Source organism: Lontra canadensis, unplaced genomic scaffold (assembly GCF_010015895.1).
Source record: "Lontra canadensis isolate GAN:19392208 unplaced genomic scaffold, GSC_riverotter_1.0 scaffold6, whole genome shotgun sequence".
NCBI lineage: Eukaryota > Metazoa > Chordata > Mammalia > Carnivora > Mustelidae > Lontra > Lontra canadensis.
The window spans coordinates 11,916,028-11,935,342 of NW_022631000.1; the positions used below are offsets into that span (position 1 = coordinate 11,916,028).

The 19,315-nt window shown below is 39.0% G+C and overlaps 1 protein-coding gene and 1 long non-coding RNA gene across 6 annotated transcripts in view; one reads left to right on the forward strand and one right to left on the reverse strand.

The window, feature by feature from the left end:
- Positions 1 to 19,315, forward strand: part of CD96 (CD96 molecule) — a 93,535-nt gene that overhangs the window by 44,779 nt on the left and 29,441 nt on the right. For all 5 annotated transcript variants that reach the window (XM_032852173.1, XM_032852175.1, XM_032852174.1 and 2 more), the window contains exons 6-8: positions 138 to 228; positions 2,188 to 2,376; positions 9,606 to 9,698. In XM_032852173.1, coding sequence (XP_032708064.1) covers positions 138 to 228; positions 2,188 to 2,376; positions 9,606 to 9,698 — 373 coding nt within the window. The remainder of the gene's footprint in view (positions 1 to 137; positions 229 to 2,187; positions 2,377 to 9,605; positions 9,699 to 19,315) is intronic.
- On the reverse strand, positions 10,407 to 16,547 carry LOC116864543. The gene is made up of 3 exons (XR_004382039.1): positions 16,462 to 16,547; positions 16,277 to 16,278; positions 10,407 to 10,417 (listed from the first exon to the last, which is right to left on the reverse strand). It is a non-coding gene; the product is annotated as an uncharacterized LOC116864543 (long non-coding RNA).

Below are 19,315 nucleotides of genomic sequence, written 5' to 3' on the forward strand. Positions count from 1 at the left end.
TAAACACAGCTTTGTCAAAAGTAGAGAAAATCCTTTCCTGCCAATTTGCCGCATATAAGAGTTGGTGGGGTTGTAAGGGGTACCAGTTTCTTCTGAATTTGCAAATAAGCCTTTCTATGTTCTTCCTTTACCCCCAGAGAACATTTACCTGCTCCCTGAGGAATGTATTTCCCACAGCAAATCTCACATGGTTTATAGAAGGAGGCTTTCCTCAAGGTGAAAAAGAAGGTAAGGAAATCAGTCAGTCAAAATGGGTTTGGCAAAAAAAGAAAGAAAACAAAGAAGAATAGAAATTACCATTGACCAGGTTGATCTTGGCGTTTAAAAACAACTCTTATTCCAAAACAAACATCATCTTGCCTACCAGGTGCTATTTTCTGATACCGTGTCTAGTGCCTCTAAGAGGACAGGAGTGGGTCACATTTCCCAAAATTAAAAAATACACTTGACTTCTTCTTCTTCTTCTTTTTCTTTTTTTTTTTTTTTCTAAGATTTCTTAGAGAGAGTGTGCACGAGTAGGGGGAGGGCAGAGGGGAAGGAAGAGGGGAAGCAGATCTCAGACCCTGAGATCATGACCTGAGCCAAAATCAAATGACCAGCTGAGCCACCCAGGAGCCACACACCTGATTTCTTTAACTCACATATAAATGCTCATGTTTTATTTAACTGTTAGTAAAAGCAGATCTCTTATAGGAGGGCAAAAAAAAGTTTAATTCAACATACATTTATTAATAATTTCATTTATCAGATAACTTAGCACCACTGCTTTAAATCAATAAACAAATACTTTCTACTTTCTCTTGTAAGACTCTGAGTGGGGTGGGGTGTGGAAGACTAGAGGAAATATACATAAAGGACTGGGCTCTATGACAAGGAACTCCTCCAGGAGGATTAAAAAGTCTTGGAGCTGGAACACACATAGAGGCAAGCTCAGGTGAGAACGTACAAAGCCTTATTTTTCAGAGGTAGTAAACGGGCAGAGCGATCCCAGCCATTCCCTGCCTGGGACAACAGCCCTTCCCCTTTCTCTTGAGTCATTCTTTTGCTCAAAGCTCAATATGTTTTCAACAGTGACTGAGTCCCATAGCTCTTGCTACATTATTACTTGTAACTGATAAAATAAAAAGATCATGTTGATGAATGATTGTATCAATCCACTTGATTCATTTTTAGACTCTTACTGGGTTTGTTACTCACTTGAAAATAATTAACCCTTAATTAACAATGGATGCAATCCTGAAAATACCTCTTAAAGGTCATTAGACATATGTTCTCCTGTTAAGTAAGCCCTGGCTTGATGTGCTGGGTTACCCTCCCAACCATGAGGCCAGGCAGTGTGGTAAAACTGCGTTTAGTTATTATTTTGGCAAGCAACAACTTCAAAACTAGCATTTAGAGCCCATCGTGTAAAAAAGCTATGGAGAGTCCAGAAAGTTCTGGCCTACAGTGACAGATGGTTTTACATTAATTTCCTGCTGCCATGTGTGCTATTTGGAGGCTGGACTAACAGTGGCAGTTAAATAGTTTCTTTTTCTAAAGGAGACTCACAAGACCCAAAATGACAATGGTTATAAATCTATAGCTTATTTCAGGAAAAAAGATACAATATAAAAACACCATTAAAGTAAGGGTACATATCATGTGTCTAGATTTACAGCAAGGGGGCCAGTGAAATCAGGCATGGGGTTCTTTTTAAAGGGGAGGGGATGACCAATATGGCAGAGAATACCTCAGAAATGGGAACCCAAAATGGAATCTTGGCTGAGGTTGTTTTGTATTTTACTTAGACATATTCCTGCTATGTAACCAGACTCGACAATAAAGCCTTCCCAGGTTCTAGCCCAGGTCACGTGCAAATGATCAATCTCACTGTTTCCAATAAACAATGCTGGTGAGCTAGGACAGCTGGCCCCCAACCCCCTTGGACATGGTCACAAATAAAGCAACACTATTAATCGATACATTTTGTGCCTTGACCATGGATCAATACCATGCAGGATCTTGAGCAAAACAGTGTAGGTTAACAGTTTAGGCCTGCTGGAATAAACCCTCAGTGTGCAGAAGCTGTGACTTGACCATTTTAGACTGTTACTGTAAACTGGGCCATTCCCAGCCATGCCTCAACATCATTTTATGGCTCATACAGAAAACACTGGTGACTGATCCTATTCCGGATCTGTCTTGTAGGAATATACATTACTAATGAAGAGAGAAAAGACAAAGGTGGATTTTTGGAGATGAAGTCTGTTTTGACAAGGGTGTATGGTAATAAACCAGCCGAATCAAACAACCTGACCATCTGGTGTATGGCTCTGTCTCCAGTCCCCGGAAATGAAGTGTGGAATATCTCATCTGAAAAGATCACTTTTTCCTTGGGTGAGTTGTCTTTTTAATAAGGTCAACCAGGGGTGATCAAGACTGCCATAAACTCAGAACCCTTCTAATTAGAATAAATAGAACGCTCATTATTTCCATGGTAGTTTAATCTTAGAAAACTCTTTACACCACTCAAAATTATTAAATTTCATACTATCAAAACTTTTTTGACAAAACAATGGGACTGTGCTTAAAAGAATTTCTTCAAATAAAAAGTAGCTGATTCCTGTTTCTGAGAATTTCTGGTGAATATGGCAAATTTTTTTCAACTTTCTTTAATAATAGCTTTTTGCTAACATGCCATATAATGAAAATTAACACTAATATATTGGTGATCAAGAGAGATTCTTAAAATCCTACAATCCCTTCTGAGTCACTAAAAACCTTCAATTATATATATAGAACTTATAATTTTAATACTTAAGTATTAAATTATATATAGAATTTATAATTTTAATACTTAAGCCATGCATGAGATATAAATACCTTGAGGATAAGGACTCTATGCTAATGATTTTCATGCCCCTAGGTTGAAGCACAGAATCTGACACACTGAAGATTTTTATGACTTGAAAATTGATATGCAGGATCATTCTACTTATCACAACATTTGCTTAGCCAGAATATTCACTACTCTATACCTCACCAAATAATGGAGATTTTTCTACCTAAAAGATGTGAACAAATGTCTCAACAAATGCAGCGACAACAGATTGCCTATAAAAAATAAAAATTTGTAACGACAACTATCAAATGTGCACAGATAACAGTAAAGTAATACTTAAGCAGATTTGCTAGCCATTATCACAACCCTGCAAGACCATTAACATCTTTTACCACCTTCCTATTTTCAGAGATACTGTAGTCTGTAACATACTCGTAAAATCCAGGATAGCTTATAAGGAAAAGTTTCCCTTCGCTTCAAGGCCACTGTCTGTGTCTTGGGTCCTGCCCAGCCCTTTCACAAATGCAGGCAGTTGGTTCCTGGGAGCCTTGGATGGGAAGGGTACATGGCTCAATGCAAATCCACTATTGAGGAGCAGGTGCCGTTCTGAATCTGGGACAGTGGCATCGTGCTTATAATGCTGCACATACGTCTCCCTATGAACTCTGAGTTAATCATTCAGAAGTGGTCATGGATTTACACTGGAACATCCATACTCAGTTTTGTCTAGTTCCTTCAGAGATAAATGCATGTCCTTTCTAGAAGGCTGGACACAGTTAAGGGCTACAGTCTTAGAATAGGGTAAAGGTAACTGGTTCTCATGTAGATTTGCCAGTAACTTTGGCAGACTCTAAGAACATGAGCTAACACCCAAACAACATTAAATTCCTAAATCCCATCACAGAACCATGTTGAAAATTCCAATCTTTCCTGACATTAAAACTGAGTTTTTCTTGGTTTAAAGGTTTTATTTTATTTTCTTAGAGAAGTTTTAGGTTGACAGCAAAAGAGGAAGGTGCAGAGATTTCCTATAGACCCTCCCCCACACATGTACATTCTCCCTCGCTATCAGCTTGACTCAGCACAATGGTTCATTTGTTACAGCTGATGAACCTACACTGACACATCATAATCACCCAAAGTCCATAATTTACTTTGGGATTCACACTTGGTATTGTATATTCTATGGGTTTGGACAAATGTATTATGACATGTACCTGCCGGTGGTTTCAAACAGCCTTTAATTTTCTCTGCCCTAAAAATCCTTTTTGCTCCTCCTATCCATCCTTTACCCCCAACTCCAATCCCTGGCAACCACTGATTTTTTTTTTTTTTTTAGTCTTTACAACTTTGCCTTTTCCAAATGTCATATAGTTGGAATCATACCGTATGTAGCATTCTCAGATTGGCTTCTTTCATTTCATAATGTGCATTTAGGGTTCTTCAGTGTTGTCTTATGGCTTGGCAGCCTGATTTTTAATAGTACTGAATACTATTCAATTTTAGACATGGCGCAGTTTATATATCTGTTCACCTACTGAAAAACATTTTGGTTGCTTCCAAGTTTGGGCAATTATGAATAAAGCTGCTGTGAAGATCCTTGTGGAGGTTTTTGTGTGGGCGCGAGTTTTCAGCTCCTTTGAGTGAATACAAAGGAGTAAAATTGCTGGACTGCAGGTAAGAGTATGTTTAGGTTTGTAAGAAGACACTTCACTCTCTTCCAAGGTGACAGTACTGTCTTGCATTCCCGCCAGCAGCGAATGAGAGTTCCTGTTGCTCCACATCCTCACCAGCATTTCATACCATCAGTGTTATGGATTTGGGCCATTCTAATAGCTGTGCAATGATATCTCATTGTTGTTTGAATTTGCTTTTCTCTGATGACATATTATGCGAATCATCTTTTCATATGCTTATTTGCCATCCATTTATCTTCTTTACTGAGGTGTCTATTAAACTCTTTGGCCCATTTTAAAATCAGGTAGGTTGTTATCTTACTGTTGAGTCTCAAGAGTTCTTTGTATTTTTCGAATAATAGTCCTTTACCAGTTGAATCTTTTGCAAATATTTTCTTCCCAATCTGTGGCTTTTCGTCGCATTTTCTTGAACTATGCCAAGTCCTAAGATCAGAAAATAATGACTAATTTTAGGATAATAAGGAAGGGCACTGATCCTGATACCCAAAACATACCACAATTCCAGTTTTACAGGACAGCCCTTGATCTAGTATAATTTTAGGTTCTGAGCAAATGGTTATTTTTAAATTGTCAAATGAATTTTTAGCCCTTATGATCAAATATTAAAGCCAGTAAATCTTGAAGAGTGCAGTTTCCCAAAATTATAGCTTACATTCTAGTCACATTCTAGCATGGATCTTTGGGAATGATTTAGAAGATGTAGTGGAGACTCTGTAAAGCAGTATCATCACTGGATCACACTCCCTTACTTGTTGTAAGTTCTGAAACACTTTCTTCCAAACGTACTTTTGCTCATGGTAGTACTGCTGGGTGCTTTATGAACGCTGGGAAAACTTCTGATGCTTTGTGCAAGAGTTACTGCTTTATCAAGCCATTACTATTGACAGATATTGATATGAAAATACAGGACAAAAATCTAAAGTGGAGAAATTCTGAGAATATTACAGAGCAAAAAGGAGATTTAGTAAGGGAAGAGGAGCTTTTGCTGCCCTTTGTTCCCAAAGAAGAGTTGGAAGCCTGCAAGCTAACAGTCACCAGAGACAGTCCCTTCCCCACCTACCTCACGGTCTCCCAGGAAGTTCAAATGCTCAGTGATTCTTATTCTAGTAAACTCGGAAAAGGGGAGGCGTCAGGGTCGGGTGATCAGTGGCTCATGAAGCAGCCATGGAGTACCAGGGCCTGCAGATTCCTGTGACTCAACAATAAATACATTTTTTTTTAAGATTCTTTCCAAAATATCCTACCCTGCTGTTACCAAACCCCAAGTTTGGCTGCCCCTTGCTCAATAGGCCAATACTCAAAAGAGAGTTTGGGGTTGGCGGGTGGCTCAGTCCATTAAGCAGTTGCCTTTGGCTCAAATCATAATCAATCCCAGGGTGCTCGATGGAGTCCCCACATCAGGCTCCTTGCTCAGCAGAGAACCTGCTTCTCCCTCTTCTCTGCATGCCGCTCCCCCTGCCTGTGGGCTCTAACAAATACATAAAATCTTAAAAAAAAAAAAAAAAAAAAAAAGGAGTTTTGACTAGAAAGGAATATGAGCTTTATTCAAGAGACTGGCCACCTGGGGAGAAGGTGGACTCTTGTCCAAAGGCTTTCTCGCTAGCCTGGGAGTTTTTAAAAGGGTCCAGGGCAGTTAGTTGGTAAGGGAATGTCGTGCTCTGTAACATTTCTTGATGATATGCAGACTTGGTGGTCCCAGCTAGAGACCTTATCTCAGTGCTGGAGGGTTGTGCAAGGGGATCTGCTTTCTGTTTCAGGAGGTATAGAAGTGCTCTGTTCTTTCTAGGAAAGAATGAATGCAAGATCTATAGCTATTCAAAGGAAAGTTAATCAATCACATGGCCTAAGGGCATTTGCTGAAGTTCAAAGACTACTAGGTTAACAGGAGGGGCCAAGGTAGCTTGCTTCACTGCAAGCCTGGCTTACCAGAATGTCTAAAGTTGTAGCACTGTTGGGTCAACTTTTTTGGCATATACAGAGTTGCCTTGTCTTATTTTGTTGTGTTTTGAGGTGGAGGTGATTTTTTTTTTTAAATTTTAAAACAAAAGTTGAGTGCAAATACCCCCTGGGGTGGGTAATGTCCTCGCTGTCATCAGCTGTTATTCATCATTAAATGGCTTTCCATTTGGGATAGAGAGAGATTTAGAGGTTGATGAGTCATGTGTGTTTGAGGGTGCATGTGTATTTTGGAATATGGAGAAAGGATCAGAAAGGGATATCTCAATAGTGGGGCAAGAGAACAACTGAATATTGAGGCAGAATATGCCAAACCCTTCCTATTTCATGATTTTTCTCATACCCTGTCTGATCCTAGGGATCCTAAGGGTATCAGTTAAGGACTTTAATATGCACAGAAATCACCCAAGAATCTTGTTAAAAAGAAGATTCTGATTCACTAAGTTGAGCTGGAGGGGGAGGGCCTGAGATTCTACGTTTCTAAATACTCTCCTAAGAGAAGCCATGGACTACATTTTGACAAGCAAGGATCTAGCAAGATCTGAAGTTTGGTTCATTTCTAGGTGGACCAGCTAAGGGCTGATCCAAGCTCTGAGGAAGCCCTAGAACTGACCAGCTGCCCTGTGGGACAGACAGACACCTGGCCACTGCTACCCATGAGGGTGGTCCTGAGCGTCCTGCCAGGCCTGCTGCAGAGGAGACACACTCAGGAGCAGATGAAGTTGCTTTAGGCCAGCAGCTTAATCCCTTAGAACCGGATGCCAAATGTGATGGTCTGAAAACTGACTGACTTCTGCTAAATTCTGCTTTTGACTTTTGGGAAATAGTTTTGTTGTTTTTTGTTTTTGTTTTTTTTTAATTTCCTGTTAGGTTTTAGCCACTTCTTTCTACACCCTCTGAGTTTTGTTTTGACCAAGGCAGAGTTTCTACTTTACAAGACAATCTGAAACCAGAAGGACTTTTTTTTTTTTTTTTCTGGCTGCAGGTTTCATGTCGAAAGCCATGCATCATTTTTTGTTACAGGGCAAAGAGTTCATCTTTAAATACAAATCTTGCAGTGGCAACTTCCTAATACACTGTAAGGATATGTGTGCTGAGAACCCCTCAGATTACAAAGCCATGTGGTGTTAAATATGGCAGAATAATATCTTAAAATAGAAATAGTAAATGAAAAATAAATGTTTCCCTTTGCAGAAATCTAGGATTAAGCATAACCTATCAACATCTTCTTTTCCAGAAATCAGCAAACATGTTCTGTTTTTATCTGCCTGATAGTAAATATTTTATGCTTTGTGGACCATATGGTCTCTATCGCAGTTACTCAGCTCTGCCATTGTAGTACAAAAACAGCCATAGACATTACATGAACAAATGGACATGGCTATGTTCCTATGAAACTTTATTTACAAACACAGGCGGTGGGTGGAATTTGATTTGTGGGCCATAGTTTGCCACCCTCTGTTCCAGTCAGTCTACAGAGCAAAACACCAAGGCATTCTTTTTCCAGGCCCATGCTTATTAAGGTCACTGCTTTGGCAGATGACGCTTATTATGCACCAGCCATCAGATAGGCACTTAAAGTTGGTCTTCTCTCTTTCAACGTTTAGAAGGAATCCATATGCATTCATTCATCCACTTGCATTTGCCAGGAACCAGAAATACCATGAGGAGCAACACAGTCACTTCTCTTGAGGGGTATACTGATGATGTAGAGTACTAAGGCCCCTGCTAAGTTAAACATTAGGACTCTGAGCACATCACAAAGATCCCTGGGATTCTTCAAGTTTCATATGGTGCATACCAGGCTGTTTGCAATGGGAAAGTATAAGGAAACAGCATGCACACAAAGCAAGAATCCATGGAGATCAGGTTGAAATATTACCCTTTGGATTGAGTGGATGATTTGAGATGTAAAAGATGATAGGCAGCATCAGGAAATGAAGTGGGGAATGGGATGGGGGGAGGAAAATAATGATCAGATTTGAATATCATGCTGAAGTGTTCAAATATGTTTCAGATGGGATGGGTGGAAGAAGATTCCACTAGCCTATTTGTATGCTCTCAGGTAACTTTGTACCCATCCCATACCTACCTCCTCAGAGCTTAATAGCAAGGGATCATTTATATGATAACAAGTCAGAGCCAGCTGTAAGCATCACCTACAGCCAACAGCAACAACACTACCAACACTGAAAATAAAACACAGATACATCTTGATTACAAAACATAGATCCCTTCCAATGTACTATGTGCTATCAGGTGACACAATTTATAGAATATATTCTTTTCTCTTAAAATAAATTAGAGAACAGAACCAATAGTATAATTTATAATTAAATGTGCAAGTAATTGACACAGCTCATTAGATGTGTGACACTCTACCCCATGTCATTATATCTAGAAAGTTGCAAAATTCCCTTGCCTCAAAATCATTTAACCATATTTAACCTTGACCTTCCTAAAGTCAATAGATCCTTCTGGCATTTTGTTTTATACTGCTAGTAGGACTATTTTACAGTTGAATAGTGGGAGCTTTAAGGAACCGATATAAATGTATTATATGATAAAACAATATATTCTAGCCTCCCTTTCATCCCTACCTGCCCCCCCCACACACAGAGAAAAGTTATAACCAGATAAAAATTTTCTGACAAAAACAGGCATTTTAGAAATGGCAGTAATAATACCATTAATCTTAGGCTCATTGATGTTACTTCCAGTTGGATAGTTACATCATTGTTTCTACTCTTGCCAATAAAATTTTACAGGCTTGCAGATTTGTAGATTGTATGATTACTTTGCAAATACTTTGAAATATTAGCTGCTATAGTTGTTCTACCAGTGCTTGGTTAAATGTTATTTTCTCCAGGAAGCTTCTCCTGACTTCCCAATCTCAGCCGGTGCCCTTTCTTTGCAACCCCGTGGTGCCCTACACTCAACACAATGCCTGGCTCCCTGCCTGTTACCTAGGGTCTGGTGTCCTCCACCACCATGTCCACAGCCTTAATGTAACAGACCTTCAGTAACGATTTCTGAGATAAATGGATAAAGTTGTGGGGAAAATTAGGTCAACACATCATCTTTCTATTACAATATTTTGTTCATCATCATTATTCATTTCATCCTTTCAGGCTCAGTGAACCCTTCCATAGGTCCTCTGCTTGATGTTGTCACATCAGCCGTTGGCACCCAACCTTCTCCAGTCAACAGCATGTCTCCTACAAGTAAGAATGTTTTCAGTTTTACTTTCTTTTTTTTTAAATTCTTTTTTTTTATTTGAGTGTAGTTGACACACAATGTTATATTAGTTTCTAAACATAGTGATTCAGCTCCTGTTATGATGTGCTCAGCACAATGGTAGCCACTTGTCACCATACAACACTGTTAAAATACAACACTGACTATATTCCCTATGCTGTGCCCTTCATCCCATGACCTACTTCTTCTATAACTAGAACCCTGTATGTCCTACTCGCCTTCACCAGTTCTGCCCATTCCAACCCCCTCCACCTTTGGCAACCATAAGTTTGTTCTCTGTATTTATAGGTCTGATTTGTCCTGGTTGTTTATTTATTTGTGTTTATTTTTAGAGTCCACATGTAAGTGAAATCATATGGTATTTATCTTTCCCTGTCTGACTCATTTCATGTAGCGTAATAGCCATAAGCTCTATCCATGTTGTCGCAAATAGCACAAACTCATCCTTTTTTAAGGATACATAATAGTCCATCTTCCTTATCCACTCCTCTATTGAGTAGACCCTTGGGTGGCTTCCATATCTTGGCTATTGTAAATAATGTTGTATTAAACATACGGGTGCCTATCGTATATCTTTCCAAATTCATGTTTTCATTTTCTTTGGGTAAATACCCAGTGGTGAAGTTATTGGATTATATGGTCCTTCACTTTTTATTTTTTTCTTCATCCTATTTTTCCATAGTAGCTGTATTCTCACGAAGGTTCTTTTTTCTCCATATCTTCTCTGGCATTTGTTATTTCTTGTCTTTTTGATTTTGCCATTCTGACAGGGATAAGGTGATATCTCAGTGTGTTTTTTTTTTTTAAGATTTTATTTATTTATTTGACAGAGAGAGATCACAAGGAGGCAGAGAGGCAGGAAGAGAAAAAGAGAGAAGCAGGATCCCTGCTGAGCAGAGAGCCCAATGTGGGGCTTGATCCCAGGACCCTGAGATCATGACCTGAGCTGAAGGCAGAGGCTTAACCCACTGAGCCACCCAGGCACCCCTCAGTGTGGTTTTGATTTGCATTTTCCTGTATGTCTTCTGTAGAAAAAAATATGAAATTTTCATATTTGCAGGTTCTCTGCCCATTTTTTTAAATTGGATTGTTTGGTTTTTTGGTATTGAATTGTATAAGTTCTTTATTTTATTTTTTATGTTTTATTTTAGTTCCAGTTAGTTAACATATAGTGTTATATTAATTTTAGGTGTACAATACAGTCATTCAACAATTCCATACATAATCTGGTGATCATCTTCTCATCATGACAAGTGCACTCCTTAACCCTCATCACCTATTTCACCCATACCCCCACCCCCGCCCCTCTGGTAACATTAGTTTTTCTCTATAATTAAGAGTCTGTTTCTTAATTTCTCTCTCTCTCTTTCTTTTTCTCTCTGCTCATTTGTTTTGTCTCTTAAATTCCACATGAGTGAGATCATATAGTATTTGTCTTTCTCTGACTTATTGTGCTCAGCATTGTACTCTTTAGCTGTGTCCATGTTGTTGCAAATGGCAAGATTTCATTCTTTGTTATGACTGAATAACATTCCATTGTATAGATACAAATATAGATATAGATATAGTAATAGATATCACATCTTTATCCATTCATCTGGATAAATGGAAATTTGGCTGCTTCCATAGTTTGACTATTATAAATAACACTGCCAACATGTATCCCTTTGAATTAGTGTTTTTTGTGGGGTTTTTTGGTAAATACCCAGTAGCACAATTATTGGATCATAGGGTGGTTCTCTTTTTAAATTTCTGAGGAACCTCCATACTGTTTTCCAAGGCGGCTGCACCAGTTGCGTTCCCACCAACAGTACATGAGGGTTCCTTTTGCTCCACATCCTTGCCAACATTTACTGCTTCTTGTGTTTTTGATTTTAGCCATTCTGTTGAGTGTAAGGTGTTGAGCATCTTTCCATACATCTCTTAGCCACCTGGATGCCTTCTTTGGAGAAATGTCTGTTCATGTCTTCTGTTGATTTTTTTATTGGATTTTTATTTTGGGGGTGTTGAGTTTTATAAGTTCTTTAAATATTTTGGCTATTAGCCTCTTATTGGATATATCATTTGCATATATATCTTCTGCAGATATCTTCTCCCTTTTGGTAGGTTGACTTTTTGTTTTATTGATAGTTTCCTTTGTTGTGCAAAAGCTTTTTATTTTCATGTAGTCTTCTAGGGTTTTTATGGTTTTAGGTCTCACATTTAGGTCTTCAATTCATTTTGAGTTTATTTTTGTGTATGGTGTTTGAAAATAGTTCAGTTTCACTCTTTCACATGTAGCTCTCCAGTTTTCCCAGCACTATTTCTTGAAGAGTTTTTTTTTTCCCATTGTACATTCTTGCCTTCTTTGTCATAGATTAATTGACCATATAAGCATGGATTTATTTCTGAGCTTTCTATTTTGTTCCACAATCTGTGTGTTGGTGTTTTTTTTTTAAGATTTTATTTATTTGTTTGACAGAGAGAGATCACAAGTAGGCAGAGAGTCAGGCAGAGAAAGACGGGGAAGCAGGTTCCCTGCTGAGCAGAGAGCCCCTTGTGGGGCTAGATCCCAGGACCCTGGGATCAGGACCTGAGCTGAAGGCAGAGGCTTAACACACTGAGCCACCCAAGCATCCCTGTGTGTCTGTTTTTGTGTCAGTATCATACTGTTTTGATTACTATAGCTTTGTAGTATATCTTAAAATCTGGAATTGTGATACTTCCAGCTTTGTTCTTAAGATTGTTTTGGGCTATTTTGGGGTCTTTTGTGGTTGCATGAAAATTTTAGTATTATTTCTTTTAGTTCTGTGAAAAATGATGTTGGTATTTTGATAGGTATTGTACTGAATCTATAAACTGAATTGAGTAGTATGGATATTTTAACACTATTAATTCTTCTGATCAATATGCGTAGGATGCTTTCCATTTATTTGTGTCATCTTCAGTTTGTTTCATCAGTATTTTATAGTTTTCAGAATACAGGTCTTCCACCTCTTAGGTTAAGTTTATTCTTAAGGTTTTTCTGTTTTTGTTTTTTATTTCTGGTGCAATTATAAACAGAATTGTTTCTTAATTCCTCTTTTTGAGACTTCCTTAGTAGTATATAGAAAAGCTACTGATTTCTGGGTATTAATTCAGTATCCTGCAACTTTATTGAATTCATTTATTACTTCTAGTGGTTTTTTGGTGGTGTCTTTAGGATTTTTTATATATAGTAGCATGTCATCTTCAACGAGTGACTACCCTGTTTTATTTTCCATAAGTTATCAATCTTTTAACCAAGCAGATTGATAAAGAAAACATTTTCAGAAAATTTGTATGGTTCACATTCTTTTATTACCTATAACATTTTAGGCAAATATATTAAGTACTATTCTTACAGCTTTAAAGAGTTAACATAGCTTCCAAAGCCCTTCACTTGAAACCCTGGCAAAATTAGGGTCAATAAATATGCAGTAAGAAATTTAAATTCTGTATTTATTATTAAATAGGTTAATAAATTGACAGTCTTCTCCACAACTGTGTTCTCAGTGGGGTGTTTAAGAAATTGGTTATAAATGGGCATCCTGTGGACCAGATGTAGTTAGATAGTTTTAAATTTAAATTTGTTCCAGTTCATATTAATTTTGACAAAGTTGACTGGTGAGGACTGTGAATTCAGCCTCCCAATGGCATTATTAATAATGGGGGCCAGGCTGGGTCAGTGTTACTCTGGCAAAGGGAGAGCAGTGACTTTCAGAAGGTCGCACGGATGCAAACAAATCATAAATTCCCACACCTATAGCCTTTGTGTTTAACAAAGAACCATGGTTACTTTCTTTAGTATATATATATATCCTGTACAAAGGAGAAGTACAGTTCTCGTTTCTTATTTAGTTAAAACTATCAATTTTAGCTCAAAATGAGAACGGGAAATGAAATAAAACAAAAGCAGTCAGGAGAAATGAACAATTCTTTCAGCCTGTACCCTTTGGCACATAGCCTGCAGTCACTGTCACAGGTTGATACCTCTCAGAAAATGAAGTATGTGGCAGGGTGGGAAATGTCTGCAGATCACCCAGCAGAAATTTTACATTCATCTGATTTCTCCTAGTACTTAATGTTTTGCAATTTTTATTGGAAGCTGCTTTTTCTTCCACTCCTAACTCTTCATTCAGCAATAAACCTCAGTAGATTATGTTATCCTTAATTCAACAAATATTTGCATAGTCAAAAACAATACCTTAAATTTCTTTAGTACTCTACATATTATCCAGTTACCCAGCTCTCCCTAATCAATTATCTCCAACATTAGCAACTTTTAAAACATATATTGTCTTACATGATTTTGGGGTCAGAAAGCCAGGAGCAGCTGAGCTGGATGGTATGGTTCAGGTCTTTTCATGAGGTTAGAGTCAAATGGGGTTGGTTGTGGCTTCAGTTATCTGAAGGCTTGACTGGGGCTGAGAGTTCTGCTTCCAAGTTTGAGCATGTTGTCAGGAGGCCTTTGTCCCTCACCATATGGGCCTCTCCAGAAAGCTTCTTACATTGGAACAGCTGCCCTTGCTCAGACCAAGGAATTCAAGAAACAGAGTAACCAAGACACTGCCGTTTTATTGCACGCATCATTTTGCTTTATTAGAAGCGAGTCACTAAGTCCAGCTCAGACTCAAGAGGAGAATTAGGCTCCACTTCTTGAAGGGAAGAGTATTAAAGAAACTGTGGATGAATTAAAACCACTATATCCTGTCATTTAGAAAATATTTGCACATAAAATGCAATACAGCTTGATCTTTATTATGGGAGGTAGACAGAGCAAGCATTATCATCCCCATTTTCCAGATGAAGTCATTGAGATGAAGTCACTGAGACAACCACACCACTAGTAAGTGGCAAAGTTAGTATTCACACCAGAGTCTTTGGACTCAAATCTAGTTCTTGCCACATTCGATACCAGGGTTTCTCCAATTGGCCTGAACACTTTGTGAGGACAGGGGACATATACCCAGCATGGAGTAGATGCACAAAAGTACTAGTTGAATGGAGCACTGGCTGTGGTGCATAAACAATGAATTCTGTTACACTGAAAAGAAATTAAATTTTAAAAATGAGGGGAAAAAAGTACTAGTTGAATAAGAGAATTAAGGAGAATACTGCTCCTTCACTATATAAACATCATTTAATATACTTTATGATGTCTTTAACAAGAGATGATAATTTATTTCTGCCTTCAAAATGGTTGCAGTGTACTTGGAAAGAGATTATATCTGCCAACAAAAATGATAATTCAAAAATAGTATAGTGAAAGGTGCTGCATCTTACAGAATTAAAATACTCAGGGAGAGGTACAGACCAGCAAATTTTAGACTTTGAGTAAGAAGATGTCCCTGTGGGTTCTTGGAGCCAGGAAATGTTACCAAAGAGAGGAAATAAGATGACTGACCTTTTAAGTATGTGTTGCATTTATTTGACTCAGTTGAAAGCTTGAAAAAAATTCTAAGCAAAAAGAACAAAGTGAGTAATTTGTGCATTGGCAAGAATGTTTGTGGGAATTTGAGAAAATATTAGGAGATAAGTTTGGGTCAGAGGATGGGATTATGTAGCAGAGAAGCAAAGAAGAAGATTAGAAAATGCAGAATAAAGAAAGTGTTAAGCCCCAGCCCAAGAATTCTGTGTTATCCCTTAGAAAATGGGACTGGGAGCCCAGTAAATATTTTTTAGAAAAGAAGTGACAATTAATTTACCAAATATTTATTAAGCCATGACTACATACCAGGTATTCTTCCAGGTACTGAGAATCTGACAGTGACCAAAAAAGAAAACAATTATGCCCCTTATGATACTAACCTTCTACCAGCTGAAAGCAGAAATGAATTTCTCATACCGAGTTTTCCACAGGGTTAGTTGATATACATTAAATGCATCCATCAAACCAAATACCATTCTTATTTCTGTGAAGAAATTCAAGGAAAGAAAAAGAACATTTGTTACCTTAAAGAGGCTGCAATATAAAATAGCTCTAGTATTAGACAGGGAAAGAGAATACAGTCAAATGAACATACTCATTAAAAAGCAGGAAGAAAATCTGATCTACTCTCATGCTAAAGTGATATGGTTGGGAAATTTCTGGAGAGTCACAAGAGCTCCTTAAAATAAGATCCTACCACACTGAACCACAGGACTTTTGTAGATCAGTGGTTCCCAGCAGGGAAACTTGGCCACCCCCTCTCCCAGGGACATTTGGCAGTGTCTGGGGACATTTTTGTTTGCCACAATTGGCGGGGAGGGTGCCACCTGCCAAAGCCAAGAATGCCACATGTTATATAGCACAGGACAGGACGGCCTCCACAACAAAGAATTATCTGGTCCAAAATGTCAGTGGTGCTGAGATTGAGAAACCATTTTAGTATCAAGGCTCGGGTATGAAAATAGCTGTTTCTCACTTTATAAAATCTGGACCTCTGTCAAAAGAGTAACATATTAAGTTTGGAACAATTTTCAGTCTAAAATGTCAAAAAATGTTAAATCAGTGGCTCTTTTAGGCTAAACAAAACTTATTTTCTTAGAAGAAACACTGAATTACAACTGAAAAATCCAAATTTTGTCTTGGTAATCTGGAGGGTCATTGTGAAATCACATGATGACTGGCTGCCTTATGTCTCAGAAGCTAAAAGGATTCACCCTTTGTGTTCTTTTAAGAACGGAAACACGATGGAACATGTCTTGGAGACCAGCTTCAAAAGGCTGTGGTTTCATTCCAAATTCTACTATGGAATGCACTGTATAATTCAGTCCTAATTATTAAGCTACATGTCTTGCTGCAAACATCCAGTTTGTATTTTTTTTCTTCCTCAGCTTAAGGATATTTTTTTAATGAATGTAAGATAATGCAAACAATGTTCTTTGACTAGAGAAGGAGAGCCTCGTAACAAACTGCAGGAGTTACCCAAGGAGCCCAGCACAATTCAGCCTGAACGGATGGGTGTTTTCTGAGTCCCAGCTGCATCTGCAGCACTGTCCTAGGAAAAGACATGACACTGACAAGCTAAATGGGGATACAAGGCAACCTGATGGGGTGGAACAATCGGAGACACCTGACCAGTCTCAGGTGAGGCAGTACTTAACTCAGGCGCTCCCGTTGCTCTGAGTAGGGCCCTATGCCTTTGAACTCTGGCTTTGAATTGGCTTCAGGGTGTGTGACTAAAAGAACAGGCCTCAAAAATGCCAGCCCCGATGGTGGCAATCATCCAAGACATTTATTCATTCAACAAATACACATTGAGTGCCTAAAAGGTGCCAGGAACTTAAGAGGTGCTGGGATACAACAACGAACAAGACAAGCAGGACCCCAGTTACACAGAGCTCGCATTTCTAGCACGACCAACTTGCCTACTTTCCCATTTCATTGTCTACCAGGCCACAGGCCTTTGGGCTCTGCCTCAGATTTTTGTCTGCATATGAACCCTTGGACCTGATGGTGTTGGTTTTGATATTTAGCCTTCTCTGAAGCTTTAGCTAATCTCCACAGTCTAGATTCTTTCTACTCCTGAACACTTCAGATAAAATATCAGGTCCAGTCTGACCCTAACCATTGGCTAGCTCTACAAGGAAGGACACTTAGTGCTCAGTAGGTGGGGATCAGACACTGAGGGGTACAGACTAAAGGAAGCAGCTGCCTAGGGGAAGCAACAAAACTGATTTATGAGAAATCATGTCAGAATGGCTGGGGGGTTACACTGGAATATACCCCATTGGACAAGATTGTCAAATGTAAATCACAGGGGGGAGCAGAAGTATCGAGTATTGCTTATCCAGTCTTCACTCTTTGGAACAAGGTAGCTGTAGAAAAAAAGCTATTGGCCGGCCTATTCTTGCATTCATTTCATAAAGTACTGAGTGTCTGTAAACACACCACACAGCATGTAATGAACTCTGTCCTGCTTACTGTCCTTTCCCCCCGGGGGTGTGGGAGTGGTCCTGAAAATCCTTTCCAGACCAGTAATCCGGCAATACACATTGCCTTAGCCATTCAGTGAGCACATGTTCCTCAAATAATCTGCCTCCCCTGGGCAAACAGTCTTGGGCAGAGATCAAGATTTCACACCATATATTTCCTTTATGCTGGTCTGAAGGTCAATATCCCTCTAATCCTGACATCAGGGATTGGTGAACCGGCGCAGATGTGTTTAGATGTAGTTGACGGCCTATATTCTTTTAAGTGCGGCGCTCCAGCTAATGTCATTATGGGTTTAGAGGTTCTTTGAGCTGCAGGTGAATCAATGGAATACAATTTACACATTTGCCAAGGAAGCTGGGTGGCTATGTGGGTAGACAGTATGTCAATAGGTGGAAGGTCAAGTAAAAATATTACTATTTGAAGAAATAAATTAAATTCCAGGTTCAGTTTTACATGGGAATAAGGCAAAGTCTTGAACAATTGAGCTTGACAAACCAGATCACTCTGACAGCAGCAACCTGAACGTACAAATAACTTTTGCCTTTATGTTTAGTTGAATAAATGAGCTGAACTGAGTACATTAGCAAAAAAAAAAAAAAAAAAAAAAAGAATTTTCTTTTCCCCATTATTAACTCCAGATGAGCTCTCTTGAATAATTTCTCCTTAGCCTCTATAGGCTTTTCCTGGTGATTTTCATATAATAAATGTTGTCTGGTCCCTTTCAGATTCAAGAATGGACTTGTGTCAATAATTAAAAAGGCTTGTCAAATGTAATGTCAAAACTTGCAAAAAATTAATTTGATCCAGAACTTTCCCCCCCTCTCCTACCAACCACATATGGGTGTACCTCAGCTGCAGAAGCTGGGGATGGAAGGTTGTGTGCTTCAGGTCTGTGGGGGTTGGGGTGGAAGAAATGTCTGTGATTTCCTGGCTCAATCCTCTCCTGCACCCCTGTTTATTGGTTTGGACTTCTCTTTTGGGGTCATATCATGTGGAAGAGAGGAGAGAGGTAGGTAAGAAAAGACCTTCCTTATCAGGCTGACTGTAATCTGACCTAAGTGCCCTCTAGATGGGGTGAATAAAAATGTGCCATCTTGACCTCATGGGGCACTCTGGCAGATTTCTCAGAAGTCTGTGACTGGCCTGTAGCTATTGTCCCCTTGATGGAGGCCATGCCTCTCCTCCAGTCTTCTATTATCCCCCTACAGCTTATAAGCTTCCAGAGTTCTGTCCTCTTAGGAGTTTTTTGTTCCTGTAGATATTCTTCCTGGGTGAGATGTCTTTTCATGGCACCCTGTTTTGCATGGGAAAACATGCACCTTGGCCTCCTATTTGGGGGGAAGTGCTTTTCTTCTGCAATATGGCCATTCAACTCCTCTAGTCAAGCATAGGTTCCCAACATAGCTTAAGTCAGGCACTAGTTCTCTTCATCCCAAATGCCAGGACACATAAGCCAATAACTCTGAGTGGTTCTCTTGAAACCACATTTCACTTGGGCTAAGGCAAGTCCCTCCATGAGAGGGGACCTGACTCAAAGCACCCTGATAACTCTCTTTTAAAAAATCCTCACTTGGGGTTCTTGCCCCCTACATAGTCTTGAGGTTGAGTGACGATGGGCCAGAGTTAATGGAACCCACCCCACATGCCCTTCATAGGTGGTCTAGA